We start from the raw sequence: 21,369 nt of genomic DNA, 5'->3' as shown, positions 1-21,369 counted from the left end.
TGTTCTGGCTGGCCAAAGTGAAGACTGCAAAGGAATTGATGACAAGAGCCCAGATCATTCAGGGCTTTTATGCTATGCCAGAAGTTTGGACTTTAGTCTTTTGTTAGTAGAGGACCATTGAAAGGTTTTTAGCAAGTGAAATGACCCAATCAGATATTCATTTTAGGAAGTTCAATCTGGTGGTTGGTGTGGTGGATGCATTGGAAGGGAATGAGAGTAAAAGGAGTGAGAACAGCTCAGCTTCTTTACCTCATATGGAGTAAGGTTTCCATGAGAAAATGCATGTAGATTTAAACTTTATGGTGTTAGAAATGTATTACTCCTGTTGCTTGCAATAACAAGGAATAACCTCTGCCCCCAATTCCTCTACTTTCCCCACTAAGAGAAATGGGAATGAGATCCAAGCTACTGGTAGAGACTTGAAGTGGAGCAGAGATTTTTTTGCTTAGAGAGGAGATGAGGTGCTGGGAAAAGACTGATGCAGGGAGAGGAACAGGAATTTTAGGATGAAGAGGGTGATGGTTGTGTTACGTAATAAAGGGCAGAGGAAGTAGATGCTCCAATTGTTTGGGGGATGAAGAGCTTTGAGGACTCTAGTTTTTTACGGTTATTAATGAAGGCATCTCCTGCCTCATTATTTTAGGTCCCGAGTGATCTTCCTACCCAACCATTTCTTTTATTCTATTGGCACCAATAATGACCTGGCTATTTCTGTTTAGAGAAAGGATACTTTACTTGGACTGGGGAATCAAGGAAGCTTCTAAAAGGAGCTGAGTCTGGGAAGCTTAGTAGGAGATACCAAGGCAGAGAGGTGAGACAAAACAGGAGATAGACTTACAGCTTCTCTCTCTGCTCTTTTGTTTGTAATGTAAACATACCATCCTTTGGAGTTACTTTTTGCTGCTAATAATGTTAGTGACTCAGGATAAAAATATTTCCTTCCAGTTTTTCTTTTTTTCCAGTAAGACCCTCTAGGGAAAGAAAAAACATCTAGATGCTAGTCACAAAACTACTTAAGTACGATTTGAGTGCATTTTAGAAAATTAACCAAACTTGAAGTATCTTGGACATTTTGTCATGGAAGAGAAAGCCGTGTGAAAATATCGTGTCCCTCAACTCTAAAGGCATTTTTCTCCTTTTGCTTTCTTTATCCTTTCTCTTTCTAACTGCCAACTCTCTCACCACAGATCCCGCAATGGTATAAAGTGTTAAGCAGAGTGAGTAGGAGATGGTGCCAGGTAGCAGCTGGCTGAGTGAGAAAGGAGAAGGAAATTCTGAGCTATAGCAGTGGAGAAGAGGGGAAAGGCTCTATTACCACTGGACTGATGAACTTACTGCTCCCAATATATATATATTCCTATTTGTATACAAGTTGGGTGTGTGGTATTCTGTAAGTGGGATTTCCTTTCTCATTGTACCAATTGTGCTAGCATAACAGTTTCACCAAAAGACTTTTTCTAGTCCTGCTGCTCAATTACATCACTGACTTGATTGTCATTTTCCTTTTTTAAAAAACTGACCTTGCCCATATTTAGTAAGATTGCCAATAGTGAGATGTTGAAAATAGGGAATTAAAAAAAAGGGAGACTGAAACCCATGAAAAACTAATTGAGAATAGTTGAGAATTATATTAATAGTATTTTTTCCTACCAGTTTAATACTTTTTTTAAAAAAAATTGCACATATTTAGAAACTTAAGGTATAAATTTCTGTTTTAAAAGTCTGATTTTTGAAACATTAAGGAAGAACAGTTTCAGCAGTCCATTAGTTTGCGTTAAGTTGTATGAATTTGACACAGGAATTAACAGCAAAGGGGTTTTTGATTTCTGTGTGTGTGTGTGTGTGTGTTTATTCTCAACATTGTTGAGCCAAAAAAAGTTAGTATATAATTCTCAAAGGAAATAGTTTGAACATGGCAAACTGACACAGTGGTTGCCGTTTGGGTTTAGAACTGGAAGCCTTGAAGCAGCGTTTCTGGAAGCATGCTAATCCAGCAGCCAAACCCAGAGCTGATCAGACGGTGAATGTGAATGTCATAGTGAAAAACGTGGGCACTGACGGAAAGGAAGAGCTAAAGGCAGATGTGGTGCCTGTGACTCTGGCGGCTGAGAAGCTGGATGGAGTAAGCCACACAAAACCAGGTATATGAGGGGTTTTTTTTGTTTTTGCTTTCACTTTGTACTCTAACAGATCTTATGGCTGTTGAAGACACTGTAGTGAAAAGCTATAGAATCTTTTTCCTTGGAGACTTTGGAGATTGGACAGCAGTATCTCTGGCACGATTAACATGTAGCACACCTAGAAATGTGGGATGGGCAAGCTGGCTTTATTTCGTAAACTATCATTTGTTTTATTATAAAAAACAATAAATTGCCATTATAGAAAATACATACAAAAAATAAACAAAAAACTTAATCTTCTATCAGAGACAAGTTCTGTGACCATATTGTGTATCTATCCTTTTAAACTCTCTTCTTTGCATATATTTATGTGTATTTTCTTTAAAACCAATAATGTGATCATGCCATGCATTCTGCTTTGTAATCTGCTTTTTTGTTTTAACAATGTGTTAGGAACAAGTCTCTTGTTCCCACTCCCTCCTTGAAAATACGAGTAATATATCACATGGAAAAAAATTTAAAACACTGAAAAAAAAGTACCACATGAAAAATTAATCTTCCCAAAGGTAATTGTTAAAAATTTCTTCTGTATCCTTATAGGAAAATTTTTATCCCTACACCATTTTTTTGTGTACATGTGTGACATTGGCTGTTTACTTCCTGTCAGGCATTGCTCTAAGTGCTTTTCATACTTTATCTCATTTAATCCTCATAACCCTATGAGGTAAATAACATTAGTATCCTTGTCTTATATACGAGGAGACTGATACATAGAGCACTTAAACCACTTGCTCAAGTTTACATGGCTAGTAAGTGGTAGGACCAGCATCCTAACCCAGACCACCTAACTCCAGAGCTTAGATCCACATTATATTGCTTTTGACATTTTTTTAAAATAAATGTGAAATATTCCACTGAATGAATACAACATGATTTTTTAAACCATACACCTATCAATGGACATCATGTTTGTTCCATTTTTTGACTGTTGCATAAAATATTACATACTAGTACCAGATATATATTGGTATATCTAGATGCAAAATTCATTACAGTGGAATCATTGCATCAAATTTTGATATATATCATCCAATTGTCTTTTGAAGTGATTGCACCAATTTACCCTCTGAACCACAGTGTATAAGAGTTCCTGTTTCCTCTTGTCAATAATGGATATTATCAAACCTAATTTTTGCCAAACTAATATGTCAAAGTGATATCTCATTATTTCGATTTGTATCTCTTTAATTAGAACTGAGGTTAAGCATTATTTTTAATTTATTAACAATATATGTTTATTTTTCTGTGAACTGCCAGTTCATATCTTTTGCCCATTTTACTCTTGAGTTGTTTCTCTTTTTCTTTAATATTGGTAAATTTGTCAATATTTTCCTTCATGGCTTCTGAGCCAGAGACTTTTGAAGCCCACTTCCCCTCTCCTTTGAACTCTTATTTTATAATCCCTAAGTAGTATATTAACCCAGGGTGCAAAAGTTCTCCTTTATACTTCAATGCATAATAATCCCCCTGTGTTAAAATAACAAAAAAACCCTAGAGTATTAAGCCTTCTGATTTTCCTTTGGGATGTGACTATCATACTTCAGGAGTTGCCTAAAATGCATACTTAATTATTATTATTTTTTACACCACTCTTATCTCATTTTGGGGGTATGAATTTAAGGGGTACACATAATTATCATAGTTGGTCATTGTTTAAAGCATTTCTACATATTTCTGTTCAGGTGAAAAGCTTCAGGTGCTAAAAGCTAAACTTCAAGAAGCAATGAAACTCCGAAGGTTCGAGGAGCGCCAAAAGCGCCAAGCATTATTTAAATTAGATAACGAAGATGGATTTGAGGAAGAGGAGGAGGAGGAAGAAATGACTGACGAATCTGAGGAAGATGGAGAAGAGGAGGTGGAGAAAGAAGAGGAGGAAGAGGAAGAACTAGAAGAAGAGGAGGAGAAAGAGGAGGAAGAAGACGAAGGCAATCACGAGGTTTCTGGCAATTATGTAATTTTGTTACTTGGTCATGATGAATAAGAGAAAGAGAAAATCAGATTTGAATAAGAACATAATAAGCATGTTCAATTGTATAAGAGATTTTAGGGGCGTGGATGAAGGTGGCTACCTCATATGTACCTAAATCTTAGTGCATTCCATTCTGGCAGTACCATGAAACACCTGTAGTTCACAGAGCCTGTAGCCTTGGCTTCTACCCGTTAGTTTATATATTTCAATATAATGCTAATATTGAAAATGGTTTTTGTATAAATAGGAAATTTTGTCTTTGTTGTTAGGTTAAAAAGCAATCTTAATCTTAGCCAGATTGAGGTCTGGAATAAATTCTCAGGGAGGCAGAGGCCTTCCTGAGTTAATTTCATTCATTCTTTCTTTTTTTCTTTTTTTTTTTTTTTTCCGAGACAGCGTCTCACTCTTGTTGCCCTGGCTAGAGTGCAGTGGCATCATGATAAATAGTTCACCGCAACCTCAAACTCCTGGGCCGAAGCGATCCTCGTGCCTTAGCCTCCTGAGTAGCTGGGACTACAGATGTGCGCCACCGCACCTGGCTAATTTTTTCTATTTTAGTAGAGACGGGGGTCTCGCGCTTGCTCAGGTTGGTCTCCAACTCCTGACCTCAAGCAATCCTCCTGCCTTTGCCTCCCAGAGTGCTAGGATTACAGATGTGAGCCGCCACACCTGGCCAATTTCATTCTTTCTTAAAGAGGGTGTTTGTTGAAGGGCCTCTGGCCCTTGTTACACATAATATTGTGTTCTGCCTAGGGAAGACAGGTGATGATATGATTGTTAGGTATTAAAAAGCTTTCCTTTTTGTTGCTAGAGTCACTTGAAAGAGTTGGTTAATATTTAACCTTGGGTAAAAGAGAAAGAAAGCAATGGCTAAGCTGGGCAGCCTGTCCCAGGCTGGTTGGTTTGAGGTCAGTAGTCAGCTTACAATCTTAGACCAATATTATACTAATCATTTAACCTTTTATTGCCTCAATAACATGACAATCCAATCTTCCTTCATAGTCTTATAGCAACTTGGGGTAAAGGTAAAAGGTAAAAAAATAAGTATAAAAGAGCTTTAGAAGTATCGGGAAATTATGTTGATGATAATGATCATATGGAGCTTCCTTCAAGTTTACCTTTTCAGATTTAAGCTGTGACCTATAATCAAGCAGCCACATTTCAGGCTAATGATGTATTTGCTTTTAAATTTTTTGACTTGTATTATTTTGTTTTTTGGTGGCATGATTGGTAAAGATTGCAGAATTCCTTCTTAGTAATGAAGAAACAGAAACCAAAGATGAAAAAGAAATGGATAAAGAAAATAATGATGGCAGTAGTGAAATAGGCAAGTCAGTTGGCTTTCTCTCTGTTCCCAAGCCTCTCTCATCAGATTCTACCCTACTTCTATTTAAGGACAACTCTTCCAAGATGGGGTAAGTAATTCTCTCTAAGGAAATATAAAGTTCCCTTGGACTTGCTCCCCTAGTAAAAAGTAGGAACAGATACTGAAACAATTTACCTTCTTATTTTGTAGTTACTTTCCTACTGAAGAAAAATCAGAGACAGATGAAAACTCAGGCAAACAGCCTAGCAAACTGGGTAAGTAGTGACTCTTGTGCAGAACTTGACATTTCTCGGTCCTCCAGCTTTAGTATTTAAGGACTACAATTCCATAAGATTCCATTTTTTAAATCTGGCTACTTTTCCCAGGCTTACATGTGGTAATAGGAGGGTTTATGAATTAGAATATTTTTCTTGGTCCATTTTATTAAAACTTACATATTTCTTTATAATAGATCATGGGCTTATAGTAGTATCTGTATGTTAGTGAGTACACGTTAATTGAATAAACCATGAAATATTTCCGTCTATAGATCAAAGGAAGATGTGTTAGATAATGAAGAAAGTGATCATGGTCATTAGGCATAGTGAGAGAAAGAAAAGATCCTTCAAGTGTCACTTAGCTCAGAGTAATAAGCCCTGATTATGTAATGCTATCTTAGTACTGTAATTTGCTTTTAACTTTATGTTTTGGAACATACATTATAACTTGAGGGGTTTGCCTATGAATTTTGCCTGACAGTTTCATCCTCAACTCTTTTTCCTAAACAAATCCACCTTATTTCTGTAATCATACACTTAAAAGGTGTTTCTCTTTCTTTAGATGAAGATGATTCATGTTCATTGCTAACAAAGGAGAGCAGCCACAATAGCAGCTTTGAGCTGATTGGCTCCACGATTCCATCCTATCAGCCTTGCAACAGACAAACAGGCCGTGGGACCAGTTTTTTCCCTACAGCAGGAGGATTCAGATCTCCTTCCCCGGGGCTATTTCGAGCCAGTTTGGTCAGCTCAGCTTCTAAGGTAAGATGGTAATGGTTTTTCTAATCTCCTCTTCTCTTTGCTTCCCACACTGCTAAATAAAGTGTGTCCCAGCCAACCAACTCCCACCACATTGGTACTGAGCTTATATGTGTTCAGTTTAAAAAATCCACCCCCCTTGTGTATTAAAAACAAGCTTCACCCAGTGTTCTTCTTTCTTGGAGGTATTTTTCTTTATGCTTTTCTTGGCTATGCATTGTCCTCCTCAACTGCAATTGCCTGAGAGTAGATTAAATGTTACAAATAGCAACTTCTGTTGTTGTCATGACAGTGAATGACATTTGTAAAATGTTTTGTTATTGTTTGTTTTTGTTTTGGTGCCAGAGTTCAGGGAAACTGTCTGAGCCTTCACTTCCCATAGAGGATTCCCAGGATCTGTATAACGCCTCCCCAGAGCCTAAGACACTTTTCCTGGGAGCAGGAGACTTCCAGTTCTGTTTAGAAGATGATACTCAGAGCCAACTGTTGGATGCAGATGGGTAGGTAGTTTTGTGTTTCTGTGGGTGGGAATGGTGCTGGGTACTGCTTAATTTTGTTTAAAAATAAAGTGAGCTTCTGTCATTCCATCTGTGCTTTCTCTTCTGAGAAAGAGAAGGTGTACAGACCATTAGTATTACATTCTACAAGTTTGAACAAAGTCTGTCTAGAAAATAAAACATAAATAACTCTTGTTGATGTTCTGATCCTTCAATCTCTATCTTATTTGAAATGCACAGATCTTGTATTATATGGTCATCAAATTTCCCTCTATCTGGCTGGGCACAGTGCCTCATGCCTGTAATCCTTTGAGAGGCCAAGGTGGGAGGATCTCTTGAGGCCAGGAGTTTGAGACCAGCCTGGGCAACATAGTGAGACCCTGTTTCTACAAAAAATAGAAAAAAAATTATCCAGGCACAGTGGCTTGTGCTGGTAGTCCTAGCTACTCAGGAGGCTAAGATGGAAGGATCATTTGAGTCAAGAAGTTCAGGCTGCAGTAAGCTGTTATCGTACCACTGCACTCTAACCTGGGTGACAGAGCAAGACTCTGTCTCAATAGGGGGAAAAAAACCTCAACAAATTTCCCTGTATCCATCCTACTGTGTTTTGATTGTTGGGTTAGATTGAGAATTCACAAACCAATGGCACATTACAGGACACAATACCAAGCCCTACTCTAGCATCATCTGAAGCTAAAAATTATCCTTTACACTTTACCTTTCGAATAGCATTTTATTCCTTCACAAAACTTCCCCCTCCCTTTTCAGATTAGCACGAACCTAAAGTTTAAACCTTTTGCTTTCTGGTTTGAGATTCAGCTTCTGATCGATGCTGGAAATGAATTCAGTTTTTTACCCACTACTTTGCTACCTCTGGAGAATTTCTTATATTGTTCATTGTGCTCTTAGGTTCTTAAATGTTAGAAACCACAGGGATCAGTACCAAGCTTTGAAGCCTCAATTGCCATTGGCCAGTATGGATGAGAATGCGATGGATGCCAACATGGATGAGCTGTTGGATTTGTGTACTGGCAAGTTTACATCTCAGGCTGAAAAACGTCTACCCAGGAAGAGTGACAAGAAAGAGAACATGGAGGAACTTCTGAATCTTTGTTCAGGAAAGTTCACTTCTCAGGGTAAATATCCAACAGAGCACATCAGACTTACCACACCCAAATATCAATATCCTTGAAAACAAGCCCTGTAAGTGAGTGTCTTTGAAAAGAAGCCCCTTACCCTCAGGTGAAAAGTTCATAGCAAACTGGGCTGTGGTGGAATTTTGCATATAAATTGAATTCACTGCTTAGCTCTTACTAAGAGCTCTTACTTTCTTAGAGTGGTAAAGTGTCAAGACTGCTTTAGCTTTGGCCATATGATTAATCTGTGTGCAAAGCTTAGAACAGTGTCTGGTATATAGTTAATTTCATATAAATGTTAACTTCTTATTTCCCTTCCCCCCCCACCCCAACACACACATACCTGCTAGAATGTAAGTTCTGTGAGAGCTGGGATCTATGTTTTGTTCTCTACTATATCCCTGGTGTTTGGCACACAGTAAGCACCAAGTAAGGATTTGTTGAATAAATTGATGGTGAGCTGTTTTTGACGAACTTACCTTAGAACTGTATTGAGCTAGCATGTCTTTAGATGGCTGGGAAAAGAAGATAAAGCTGTCATTCCTTGGTGACAGATCTTTTCCTTGTTGTGATGTAGATGCCTCCACTCCGGCTCCATCGGAGTTAAATAAGCAGGAGAAGGAGAGCAGCATGGATGATCCAATGGAAGAAGCACTTGCGCTTTGCTCAGGCTCTTTCCCAACAGACAGGTGAGTCTCAGAGATTGGTGGAAATGTAGGAAGGCCCAGCCTTTTAATAATATTGTGGAATCGTGTTCTCTGGGCTTAGCGAAAACCGATCACATTATATATCTTGTCTGAGATTCTTGCAGTGGGTTTGAGTCTCATATTTGCCATAGTAATAGTTTTGAGGAGAACAGGGTAAAAAAGGCGAGAATAAGCACATGCAAGATGCTTCACATCATTAATAATTAGGGAAATGCAAATCAAAACAACAATGAGGTATTGCCTCACCCATTAGGATGACTATTATGAAAACAACAAAATAACAAGTGTCACAGTGTGGAGGAATTGGAAACCTTGTGTACTGTTGGTGAGAGTGTAAAATGGTGCCACCACTAGGGAAGATAGTATGATGATTCCTCAGAAATTAAAAATATTAATTACCATATGATCCAGCAATTCCTCTTCTTAGTATATACCCCAAAGAAGTAAAAGCAGGGACTTGAACAGATATCTGTACACCCACGTTCAAAACAGCATTAGTCACAATAGTCAAATTGTGGAAGCAACCAAGTGTCCACCGACAGATGAATGGATAAACGAAATGCAGTACATACATACAATGGAACATTTAGCCTTAAATTTAGCCTTATATTCTGACACATGCTACAACATGGATGAAACTTGAGGACATTATACTAAGAGAAATAAGCCAGTGACAAAAAGACAAATAGTGTATGAATGCACTTACATGAGGTACTTAAAGTAGTCAAACTCATAAGAGACAGAAAGTAGAATGGTGGTTGCTGGGGGAGGGGGTGGTGCAAATTGTTTAATTGGTATAGAGTTTCAATTTTGCAAGATGAAAAGAGTTTTGGAGATTGCTCATACAACAATGTAAACGTACTTAACACTACTGAACTGCACACCTACAGATGGTTAAAATGGTAAATTTTATGTTACGTGTATTTTTACCACAATTGAAAATTTTTTTGAAAGTCAAGATATCTTGTTTCTTGTTTCTTGAAGAGATTATTGGTGCTAATAAAATATTTTAAATTCTTGCTGGGCACAGTGAGTGGCTCACCCCTGTAATCCTAGCACTTTGGGAGGTGAAGGTAGGAGGATCGCTTGAGGCCAAAAGTTCGAGACCAACCTGAGCAAGAGCGAGACCACATCTGTACTAAAAATAGAAAAATTAGCCAGGTGTAGTGGCACATGCCCGTAGTCCCAGCTACTCAGGAGGCTGAGGCAGGAAGATCACTTGAGCCCAGGAGTTTGAGGTTGCTGTGAGCTATGATTACACCACTGCACTCTAGCCTGGGGGACAAAGCAAGGCCCTGTCTCAGGAAAAAAAAAAAAAAAATTCTTAACTCGGCTGACTACTTGTAGATTGCTTTCAACAACTTATTTATTGATTCACTGATTTGCATTTTAGGGAAGAAGGTGAAGAGGAGGAATTTGGAGACTTTCGGCTTGTTCCAAATGATAATGAGTTTGATAGTGATGATGTAAGTATGAAGGGAAAAAAGTAATCATAACTGAACTCTGTATTGCTGCCCTCAGGTTGTTTTTTTTTCCCCTGAGTTTCTGAGAATTCTAAGTTTGGCATGTTATCAGTAGCAATTTCCTAGAATGAGATGTTTGGACAGAAGTTTACAAATCCTGTTTTAGTTGAGGACACATTTTATTTTGCTTAACTTTGGATATGATACTGTAATTTTGCAGGATGAACACAGTGACTCTGGGAATGAAGATCTAGGACTGGAAGACCATGAAGATGATGATGAAGAAGAACTCCTGAAGCAATCTGAGAAGCTGAAAAGGCAAATGTAGGTGTTACATCCATTCTTTCAACTGCTAGAAAGTTCTGCTAACAGTTGAGTTGTAGCTTATCACCTTTTTTACCTAAATTTGATGCTTCTATTTCTGCTTTTTGTGGTTAACACAGAACAAACAAAATCCTTCTTCCACATGACATCTCTTGATTATTCAGAGACGGTCATGTCTTCCTTAAGTGATTTCTGTACTAAACATATCTAGTTCCCTCTAGAACTAGTGACAATAAAGTTGATTTGTACAATTTCTTTTGTATATATAATTTTGCATCTTGCTTTTTTCCTACTTAGCATATCCATAAACATTTTCCTATGATAAAGTTTCATAAAGACAATTCTAATAGGTATTCAATATTATATTGCATGTGAATGATTTGGAATTCACATATAGGACATCATATTGATCCCTATTAGATTTATATTGCTGCTTTTATCCCATCATTCCATTCTACAGGGTGTCCCAAAAGTCTCCATACAAAGGAAAAATTTTGTAATGAATATTTTGTAAATAAAGGTACATTTAGCTACAATTTCCCATTTTCCCTATGTATGGTGACTTTTGGGATACCTGTATTTAGATCCGCTTTGGGTTCTAATTTGTTACCTGTCAAATTAACTCTCATACAGCTTTAGATCATCCATAGATTTTTCTAAGGTAGTGGCCTCCCAGAGTGCTAGGATTACAGGCATAAACCACTGCATCCGGCCAAGTGATCAACTTTTAAATAAAGATTCTTCTCAATTTACCACAGGACTGCATCCCAATAAAGCCAACATAAGTCGAAAATACACATTCAACTTATCTGGATATAACCCCATCATAAATTGAGGAATGTACTGAATGTGTATTGTTCTCACACCATTGTTGTAAAGTTGAAAAATCATTAAGTCCAACCATTATAAGTAGGGGACTGCCATCTATTACAAAAAATTTATTTTAAATATTATCAAAATGTATTGTAAATTTAAGCATATTATTGTTATTAGAGGTGGCTCTATGTTCCTCTTTTCTTGTTGCTTCCATATTCTCTATATAGATTCATTGTTGCATTTTCTAATCTTCAAAATTGTTTTCTAGGAGATTGAAGAAATACTTGGAGGATGAAGCAGAGGTGTCAGGAAGTGATGTGGGAAGTGAAGATGAGTATGATGGGGAAGAGATTGATGAATATGAAGAGGACGTAATTGATGAAGTACTTCCTTCCGATGAGGAACTGCAGAGTCAAATCAAGAAAATACATATGTCAGTATCCCAACAGGCCCTTCTAAGCAATAGGGTGCATCTTAAGGCAGGCCCTATAACCAGTCAGAATGGTCCTGGTTTTGAACACCTTATTTATCCTGTTGTAGGAAAACGATGTTGGATGATGATAAGCGACAGTTACGTTTATACCAAGAGCGGTACCTTGCTGATGGGGATCTGCACAGTGATGGTCCTGGGCGAATAAGGAAATTCCGATGGAAAAACATAGGTATCCTGGTTGTTGCCTTTAGAAGCAAACAGTTACAGTGTACATGTTTCTCCAGTTTGAGATGGCAAATGTAATTCAAAACTGTAACAGTCTCTGTGGAGGACCTAGCTGTAACCGTTGTTTTCTTTTAGTGGATGGGAAAAGTTTATATTAATGTATAGTAAATGGTAAGTGTTTATTCTGTGTCTGTCCAAGCACATGCTCCTATGAGGATTGCAGAATGCTGATAGCCTTATCTCTTTGCTTTAGACGACGCTTCCCAGATGGATTTGTTCCACAGAGACTCTGATGATGATCAGATCGAAGAAGAGCTCGATGAGACAGAAGCCAGATGGAGGAAGGAGAGAATTGAACGAGAGCAGTGGCTTCGGGACCAGGTAGGAAGTCTGCAAGAAAAGAGGAAGAGAGGACCCAGTCACTTAGCTTGTCATGACAGTTTCAAAATCTTAGGCAACATACTGCTGTCCCTTTTAATCCTTGAGTTTTCCTTTGTGCTTTGAGTAGATTAGCATGGGCAATTCTCTGTTTGTTTTCCAAAATCAATTTTTGGGTACCCGTCCAAAGGAGGGAAGGTTGTAAAATGATATCCCAGGTATCCTAGTTTCATCATCTAGGCCATGCTAACTATTTACGAAGGCTGTAGACTTTTCTGTTAATGCTGTATGATTTTTATTTTCAGGCACAGCAGGGGAAAATTACAGCTGAAGAAGAAGAAATTGGGGAAGACAGTCAGTTCATGATGCTAGCCAAAAAAGTTACAGCCAAAGCACTGCAGAAGAATGGTAAGCTCTTGCTTCTCTTTGGGGGCTAGCCCCCTGGATTGTCAGTGCTAGAGCCTTGGAGGTGACTCTAATCTTCAGGGACTGTTGTACTTGGTCAGAAGCTTATGTCTAATACTGTCTTAAAGAGGCCTCACAGAGATAGGCAGAGACGGTGTACTTGGATCTTAGACTATTGGGCAGTAGAGGTTGTACTTGTGAGCATACGTAGCTGGTTTTGCTTTATGTTCTAAAGCTCAGAGTAGTGAATTCTGGCTTCTCCGTTTAGTTGCCCAGGATCATATACCCAAGTGTTAGAGCTGTGATTTGAACCTAGGAATATTTACATCCCGAAATGAAGCTCTTAAACACTACTTGATGCACTTACCACTTCTATTTTTTCTTGAACCATTACTGTTAATGATTAATCAATAAGTTCAACTTATCAATAAGTCTGTCTTCTTGGAGCCACTTGCTGTAGTTCCAAAGTTACCATTAAAAAATAATCAGTTCTTATGGCTTTAGCTTATTGGTTTAGTTGCAAGGTTTCTTAGCTTGTTTAGATTTAAAAGTAATTCTAACTGGCTTTGCCGCTAACGGGCCTCTCTATCTTTTCTTTTCAGCCAGTCGCCCTGTGGTTACTCAGGAATCAGAGTCTTTACTCAGAAACCCTTTTGAAGCCATCAGACCTGGAAGCGCTCATCAGGTTGGTTGGGGACCTAGTTCATCTGATGTTATGGTCTGCAGGTTATAAAGGCCCAGGTTAAGCTAAGGGAATAGTTGCTGTCATTAGAGGAGAGAGGTGGCTGCAGGAAATGGAAATAAGGAGGCTGCTATTTCCTTTCTACTTGAGAAGGGTAGGAATACTCAATACTCAATACCTAGGGGGAGGCAGGGAGGGAAGGACTTTTCATTCTTTACATGGCACTTGGGATTTGATACCAGATGACTCTTTTCCTCAGCTGAAGACAGGCTCACTGCTAAACCAGCCCAAAGCTGTGCTTCAGAAACTGGCTGCCCTCTCCGACCTCAACCCCACTGCTCCCCGAAATTCAAGAAATTTTGTCTTTCATACACTTTCTCCTGTCAAGGCTGAGGTGGCAAAGGAATCGTCTAAGCCTCAGGTAGGGAACTTAAGAACTAATTTGGTGGCTCCCCAAACCAGAATTTATTTATTTATTTTAATTTAAAAACAAAAATTCTGGCTTAACAGCTTATGCTGCATTGTTGAAATCCTGCATTCCCCAATAAGGTAGAAGAGAATTGGTATACCCAGTAATTAGCTTTTAAACTTGCCTGGAAAGTTTGTTTCTTTTTGTCTGTTGTTAATCATCCATGATTTGATTCTGAGTTGCTTAAGAGTTAATTGTGGCCGGGCACGGTGGCTCACGCCTGTAATCCTAGCACTCTGGGAGGCCGAGGCGGGCGGATTGTTTGAGCTCAGGAGTTCGGGAACAGCCTGAGCAAGAGCGAGACCCCGTCTCTACTAAAAATAGAAAGAAATTAATTGGACAACTAAAAATATATAGAAAAAATTAGCTGGGCATGGTGGCACATGCCTGTAATCCCAGCTACTCGGGAGGCTGAGGCAGTAGGATTGCTTGAGCCCAGGAGTGTGAGGTTGCTGTGAACTAGGCTGACACCATGGCACTCACTCTAGCCAGGGCAACAGAGTGAGACTCTGTCTCAAAAAAAAAAAAAAAAAAAAAAGGAGTTAATTGGGCTGGGTGTGGTAACTCACGCCTGTAATCCCAGCACTGTGGGAGTTAGAGATCAGCCTGGGCAACATAGTGAGATCCTGTCTCTATAAAAAATTTAAAAATTAGCCTGGTGTGGTGGTGGTGGTGCATGCCTATAGTCCCAGCTACTCTGGAGGCTGAGGCAGAAGGATCATTTGAACCCAGGAGTTCAAGGTTGCAGTGAGCTGTGATTGGGCCACTGTACTCCAGCCTGGGTGACTGGGGTGGGGGCTCTGTCTCTTTTTAGAAACAAACGAACAAAGAAGGCCTAATTGAAGGTAAGTACTTACATGAGGGTCTTGAGCTGGCCCTGACTCCCTCTCTGTTCTCTAGGTAAAAAGAAGGGGTCCATCTTTAATGACATCCCCTTCACCTAAGCGCCTCAAAACAGATGAAAGTACTTCAAGATTGAAACAAAGCATCTTCAAATACTTGGAAAGCTAACACCACCAAGGGTGCCAGCATCTAAGTTGAGACTGCTTTGAGAAATTTCTGGCATTGAAAGTTGGAACTAACACTCATGCTGATGATCCCTCCTTCTTTCATAATCGATGCATTAAGACTGCGGACAGAGATTCCAGTTCTTTCTACTGTACAGCTCTGGACATCTTTCCTTTCCTAGTATTATTTCCTGGGTTGGTCATTAATCATAATTCTGCAGTGTTTACAACATTGACTCATGGAATACTTGGGTGGAGTCTCACTTCTTCCATTAAACATTTGACATCTTATGCTAGCATTTTCCTGGATTGATATCTCCTTGTGACAGAGGTGGTTGGAAGAAGAGGAGGGAAAAGTATTACGTTATAGAAGATTACAGAAAACAGTGAAAGTCAGTACCATGACTCCTTCACACCCATAAGATCCATACCTTGGTGACCAGGACTCGGTGAAGGAGAGACTTCTTATATGGAGGACCTAGGAACCAACAGATGGGCTGTTATATTAGTCTTGCTCTTTCCATTTTCCTGTATGCTTCCTTCCAAGGCAGCCTCAAATTCCTAATTAAATTTTGCTGCTTAATAAGGACTTAAACTGGTACCCAAGTCAAAAAGACCTTGGCCCTCATTTTCTGGAGCATGGAGAGGAAAATAAAGGGTCACACCCAGTGTTTGTCCATGTTAGATAGTCTATTGAGCAGAGACCTTCCCTGGGACTAGATTCTCAATTTGAAACACTGTTCTCAAGGAACTCCCTTCTCAGTACGGCAAGAAGAAACATAGTCATTATTTATTGCATTTTCCTAGCTTGGGTACATTGCTCTGACTAGTCAAGGGACATTTTAGCATTTCATTACTAATTTTGAGAGAAAACCACCACAGAGTTTAATAAAAATATTGTTGAAGAGAATTGCCATCATTCCCCATTTTCCCTGAACACCACAAGGCTCTCAGACTTTTGGACAGATTCCTCCCCGCCCCCAAACTGAGCCTCAGCGCTGCTTTAGAAAAACACTGCTTGTGAATGTTGTGGGTTCGGCGTCAGGAGATGGACTTGGGGATTTGGATGGGATTGTGCCAGTTTTGTATTGGGAAATGGGGGACACCAATTTTACTGATGAAATTAGATTGTAGGTTTTTCTACAGGTTTTTCTAATACTCTGCTGACTTTGACGGAACTCATGTTTGTATATTTGTAATCTTGTAATGGGGAAAATGTGTATAAAAATGTTTTAATATGTATGTAGTTTTTCAATAAATCTCAATGCCTTGCAGGGAGGATTTGGAATCCAGCTTGAATGCCAATTCTTAGGTCAGTGCCTGTCTAATGCTGAGGAGTATTTCATTTTCAGGGTATCTCCCTCCCAGGGAAACCCGCTGGGTCTAGCGGGACAGGCTGCTGCAGTTCTCCCTTCACTGGCATCTCAGCCCCAGTGAATTGATCAAATTAACTTACCAAGTGGTTTGGGTTCAATGTAAGTAAGGGGGAGGGTTTCTGTAAATGTACCTGTTGTTACAGCTCCTTGATTGGCACTTCCTCTTTAGCTGACTTTGCATGGACATCATTATAGCTGCGGGTCCAAGGTGAGGGTTATTGCCTTTCTCCTTGCGCTCGCTAAACAGTGCCCAAGGCTAGGCAGTTCTTGCTGGGCAAAAGAGCACTGGGAAGGAGAGCTAGATATTTCTCCCCTCTTGCTTCCCCACATGCCATTTTTGGGGAGAGATGGAGAAGAGGATTAGAACTGACCACTGAGGACAAGAAAATTAGTGCCTGAGAAAGATGGGGAACAAATGGTTTCTATTTGAGGCTCTAGGGAGAAAGCACTCTTTGGAGAAAGAAAAGTTAGTTGGGTCTTAAACTCTGGGTCACTTTTCCTCATGCCAGTATAGCTGCCATAAGGCAAGCTAAGCCTTGACCTTGGTAACAGGTTTGAAAAGAGAGTTTTGACCTGACCTGCATGCCTTTTGCCCAGAGCACTGAGCCATCAGCATCAGCTATGTTCTAGTGAAATCGGAGCTTCGAGGCCTGCTGCTATGGCTCCTAGGAGGACTCAGCTCCATTAGCTTGGAAATTAGGTATATGGAGGAATGAGAGCTTGTGAGTCTGGGAGAGAGTCTGTTCAATGTCAGTTCTTCTGTCTTCTCCTTGTTCCAGACAGTTGAGTAGCAACACGTGGTATTGACCTTTTTAAACAGATCTCTAATCTCATCTCATTAATTCAGTCCACAGTTGCGTAAGCCTTACTAGAATCTCTTCCATAAAGCATCAGCTTATATTCACCAAAGCTCTGACAAGGTGCTCAGATCTCTGTGGGATCCCTCATCTTCTCACTTGCGTCTCTACAGACTTCTCACTTTGAGAATTTTCTAATGGTCAGGCTGAAAGATTTTTAATGGCAATTTTTGGTTATCTCCTAGAGTTATGTCTAATAACTCTTGGGGCTTCCTGTCCTAGGACTTACATACTTAAAAGATAGGGGAGAATATTTCTCGGAGGAATGTTGTCCTGATACTATTTGATACCTCATCCTTGAGATAGTGTTGCATCTTCTACCTTTATCTCCTACTCATGGCCTGGCACATAGCTCAGAATGTAGTGGTGCCCAGTAAAGTTGGAAGAAATAATATCACACCTTTCAGAGCCTCTCTTTGTATCTATAAAATGATACTAATTCATGTCTGTCTCAGGGTTGCTGTGAGGTTAAGTTGGAAAATGTATGTCAGTGTATTATGTCAAGTGCTACTCTGCAAGCATAAGAAATCGCCAGTATCACAATTCCATCATATTTTATGGGCCACTTATTAAAGGCCGTTGTCTCACAAACATTTCAAACTTAACATCTTTAAAAATTCGATCTTTCCCTGAAAACCTGCTCTTCCTCCTGTATTTCCCATTTCAGTAAATGGTACCTCCACCCACCCAGTCACTCCTGCTGGAAACCTGAAGGGCATTCTTAACACCTCCTTCCTTAATGCCATAACCAGACAATCTCCAAGTACTGTTATTTCTACTTCCAAATTGCATCTTGAATCAGCTCACTTCTTGCAGCTCTATGGCCAATGCCCTGCTCCAAGGTTCTGTAATTTCTTTCTGGGGTACTCTAGTAGCCTCCTGGTATGATCTCCCCCCTTTTGTTTTTGCTTCCCTTGTATCAAATCTGCACAGCAGCCAGAGGGTGACCTTTGTATAAATATAATTTGGAGGATGCCACTCCTCTACTTAAAACCTTTTAATGTCTTCCTTTGCACTCAGAATAAAGTTCAAACTCCTCATGGCCCTGTGTGATATAGCTCTGCCCCCCAACATCCTGTCCACTCTTTCTCACTACACTCAGCCTTACGACCTTCTAAAGTGTCTTTCCCTTTTCCTGGAATACCCTCCTCTCAACCTCCCTCTTTCTCTGACTAATGTATAATTTTCAAGATGTTAGCTTAAATCTAACTTCCTGGAACACATGAGGTGGTCAGGCAGACGGAGCTGCAGACAGAGTTGGAACCTCTGGCTAAAGTGTGGTCATGTTTCTCCAGTATTACCTCAATGAGCAGGGAGAGCGGGTCTATACACTGAAGAAATTTGACCCTATGGGACAACAGACTTGCTCAGCCCACCCGGCTCGGTTCTCCCCAGACGACAAATACTCGCAACACCGAATCACCATCAAGAAATGCTTCAAGGTGCTCATGACCCAGCAACCATGCCCTGTCCTCTGAGGGTCCCTTAAATTTCATGTTTCTTCTGCTGCCCCGCAGAGACTCTGTAACCAAACTCTTCAATCTGTGAGCCATGAAGTCATTTTACCAGCCATGCTCTTTGGAATCCAGTCTCATCATGGCCTTTCATCATGCTTGTGTGAGGCAGTCATGGTAGCATTCCCCAGAAAGGGAACAGGTTTGACTCTTTTTTTTTTTCACATTTTAAATTACTGCCAGGTTATTAAAGATAAAACGATTTGAAAGAGCTCTTATTTTGTGTTGTTGAAGGAAAGGACTGGTAATTTTTTTAAAAAAGCGAGGGAGATGGAGGGGGGAGTACCTGAGGGAGTTGGAACAAGACCACTTGAAAGAAAAACTTAAGTCCTTGGTGTAGCTGGAGTGGTAATGTGCTGTTAGTGATAGGAGGGTGTTGGGGAAGGGGGGAAGAAGGTTAAGAAAGACTTTTACAACTATCAGCAGTCACTGCAACATACTCTTGTTGTTACTTAAGTAATATCTTGCCCCTTGAATTAACATTTGATTCATAATGAAAGAATTGTCTGAAAAAGTAATGGATAGCAGCCATGTTGTAGAGGGAAGGCAATGAATTGGAAGTCAGGAGACCAGTTTTCTTTCCTCTTTGTGTAACTTTGAGGAAGTTACTTATCCTGTTTAGTCCCTTTTTTTCCCTAATTTCTAAGTTCCTTTCCAACTCTAAAACTGATAAGTTTAGTGGTGGATCTTAATATATCTACAGTGTTTGTCCAACCTTTCTGAATAGGAATGCCTTTATACATATTTACTGCCCCTCTAGAAATATTCCTAGACTTTTAGTTCTCTCCATCAAGGAATTGCCTTCTTACATACTCCTGAGTTTATATTCTCTTTGGCAGCTAGCCATATGGAACTCTACACAGATACACAGATCTTAATTTAGAAGATGAACTATAAGAGAATCAAGCAGGGGTTTCGGTTGTTTTTCCAAGCTACTGTGGGGGCCTTAATTTTTTCAAAACTAGAAATTTCTTAGAACTTGAGCTTCTACCATGGTACAGCCATAAATGATTTTTAATACAATTAATTTGTATTAGAGGGGTGGTGAAGTAAAAATTATGTACAAGCCTTCAAGAAGTGCTAACTTCATCCTCTCCTTGTTCAGTTAATCAACTCATTATTTCCTAATTTCTTCTTTCATGGCTTCTGACTTTGGATTTCAGTATGTTTGCCCAGGGCTGCTGATTTTAAAATTGCTTTATAGAGACTGTATTCTAATTCTGCAATCTTTATTTTCTATTATATCAAAATTCTAGATTCTAGAAGCAGATGTAACTTAAATCAGTACAAATGTGATTTATGAAGACTGTTCTTGGAAAGTAGTACGTTTTTCTTGTATCCTGCTGTTTGACCATTCCAGCAGAAAAGTTCATGATAGTGGTTGACTGCTGAGAAAAAAAAAATCCCTCAACTTGGGGTCCTAGTTAACAGAAGACAGATGGTTTTTCAAATAAATTATTTAAACTTAAAAAAAAAAATTCTAACTTCCTCAGAGATGCCTTCTTTGACCATTGCCACCCCTTTGTTACTTAGGTTACCAGTGTTAAGGTTTCCTTTTTTGAGTCTTTTATCATGATGTGCCACCTTAATATTTGTTGAAGTTTGCCTTCCCTATTAGACCATAAGCTCTGTGAAATCAGAGACCATGTCTATTTTATTTTAAAAAAAAAAGTTTGCTTTGGGTAGTATCATGCTTGGCACATAGAATTATTCAATAAATATTTTTTGAGCAGTAAGTGATGGAAGGCCTGGAAGAGCTAATGGTGAAAAGCTTGAAGCCAAATTGCATACAAAGGAGCTTTCTAGTGTGCGATAAAATAGAGGGGGTTCCTATGTGAGACCTTGGGTCCTTGCTCTTTCTGCAACTTACAAGTGGCATGACTTTGGTTAAGTCATTCTCTCTGAACTTTTTTTCCTCAGTTGGAAAATGAGGCTCATGTGAAAAGATTTGGTTTAGCTCACAGGGTATGGTTGGGATCAAAGGTACAAATGAATGTGAAATGATTGTGCATATTTAAGAGGCTGCACTAATGCAGGCTGACCCCTGCTGAGGAAGGGGTGGCCCTGATGCCTCATTATGCTCTGGCTGAGTGGGGAAAAGGGGCTAAACCCCAACAGAGCTCTACAGTGCCTTGACGGTGGCTAGCTATGTGCTGGGACTTTGTGACATTGGTAGGAATGGCAGCTCGCGTGTGTGCCTGAATTCTCGCAGTGAACTGGAGAAACAGGGATGGCTTTGTGTATGGCTGGTGTCACCTCAGAGTTTTACCTTTTGAGACCAAGGTGTCAGATCTCTCTGTCCCCAGCAGTTGTATTGTCTTGGTCTGTACTGTCCACGTCCTTTGCATCCTCTTCCTGTCCTCTCTTCTCTCACCTTAAAGGTTTTTCATTTTCAGTTTATTGATTTTGTTCTTCCCTGTGGTGGGATACGTAATGGGAAAGGGGGTTTGCAGTAGCTGCAGCCCTAGGGTGACTGGAGGAAGCTGTGGGGCTGGACGCCTGGGTTCTTTCCCTTCGTTTTAGGGAGAACCGCGGTCGGTGGTATTCTTGATGGCCAGTGGGCGAGAGGTAGGGGTGGGAGGCGGCTC

The 21,369-nt window shown here is 39.8% G+C and overlaps 1 protein-coding gene and 1 pseudogene across 1 annotated transcript in view; both read left to right on the top strand.

Annotated features, from left to right (window-relative positions):
* CLSPN (claspin) overlaps positions 1-15,038 on the top strand; it is a 34,128-nt gene extending 19,090 nt beyond the window's left edge. Inside the window, exons 9-25 of the mRNA XM_012642216.1 lie at positions 1,950-2,141; positions 3,863-4,116; positions 5,386-5,564; positions 5,666-5,730; positions 6,296-6,495; positions 6,838-6,992; positions 7,899-8,125; positions 8,703-8,814; positions 10,226-10,298; positions 10,516-10,619; positions 11,704-11,868; positions 11,976-12,097; positions 12,347-12,474; positions 12,777-12,879; positions 13,479-13,561; positions 13,818-13,979; positions 14,928-15,038. Of these exons, the coding sequence (XP_012497670.1) occupies positions 1,950-2,141; positions 3,863-4,116; positions 5,386-5,564; positions 5,666-5,730; positions 6,296-6,495; positions 6,838-6,992; positions 7,899-8,125; positions 8,703-8,814; positions 10,226-10,298; positions 10,516-10,619; positions 11,704-11,868; positions 11,976-12,097; positions 12,347-12,474; positions 12,777-12,879; positions 13,479-13,561; positions 13,818-13,979; positions 14,928-15,038 (2,435 nt within the window). The remainder of the gene's footprint in view (positions 1-1,949; positions 2,142-3,862; positions 4,117-5,385; positions 5,565-5,665; positions 5,731-6,295; positions 6,496-6,837; positions 6,993-7,898; positions 8,126-8,702; positions 8,815-10,225; positions 10,299-10,515; positions 10,620-11,703; positions 11,869-11,975; positions 12,098-12,346; positions 12,475-12,776; positions 12,880-13,478; positions 13,562-13,817; positions 13,980-14,927) is intronic.
* A 3,507-nt stretch (positions 15,039-18,545) lies between these two features.
* LOC105808583 lies at positions 18,546-18,745 on the top strand (annotated as a pseudogene).
* Positions 18,746-21,369: the final 2,624 nt, after the last annotated feature.

The sequence above is a fragment of the Propithecus coquereli genome, unplaced genomic scaffold (genome assembly GCF_000956105.1).
Source record: "Propithecus coquereli isolate 6110/MARCELLA unplaced genomic scaffold, Pcoq_1.0 Scaffold178, whole genome shotgun sequence".
Lineage (NCBI taxonomy): Eukaryota > Metazoa > Chordata > Mammalia > Primates > Indriidae > Propithecus > Propithecus coquereli.
This window is presented reverse-complemented; position numbering and strand designations above follow the sequence as displayed.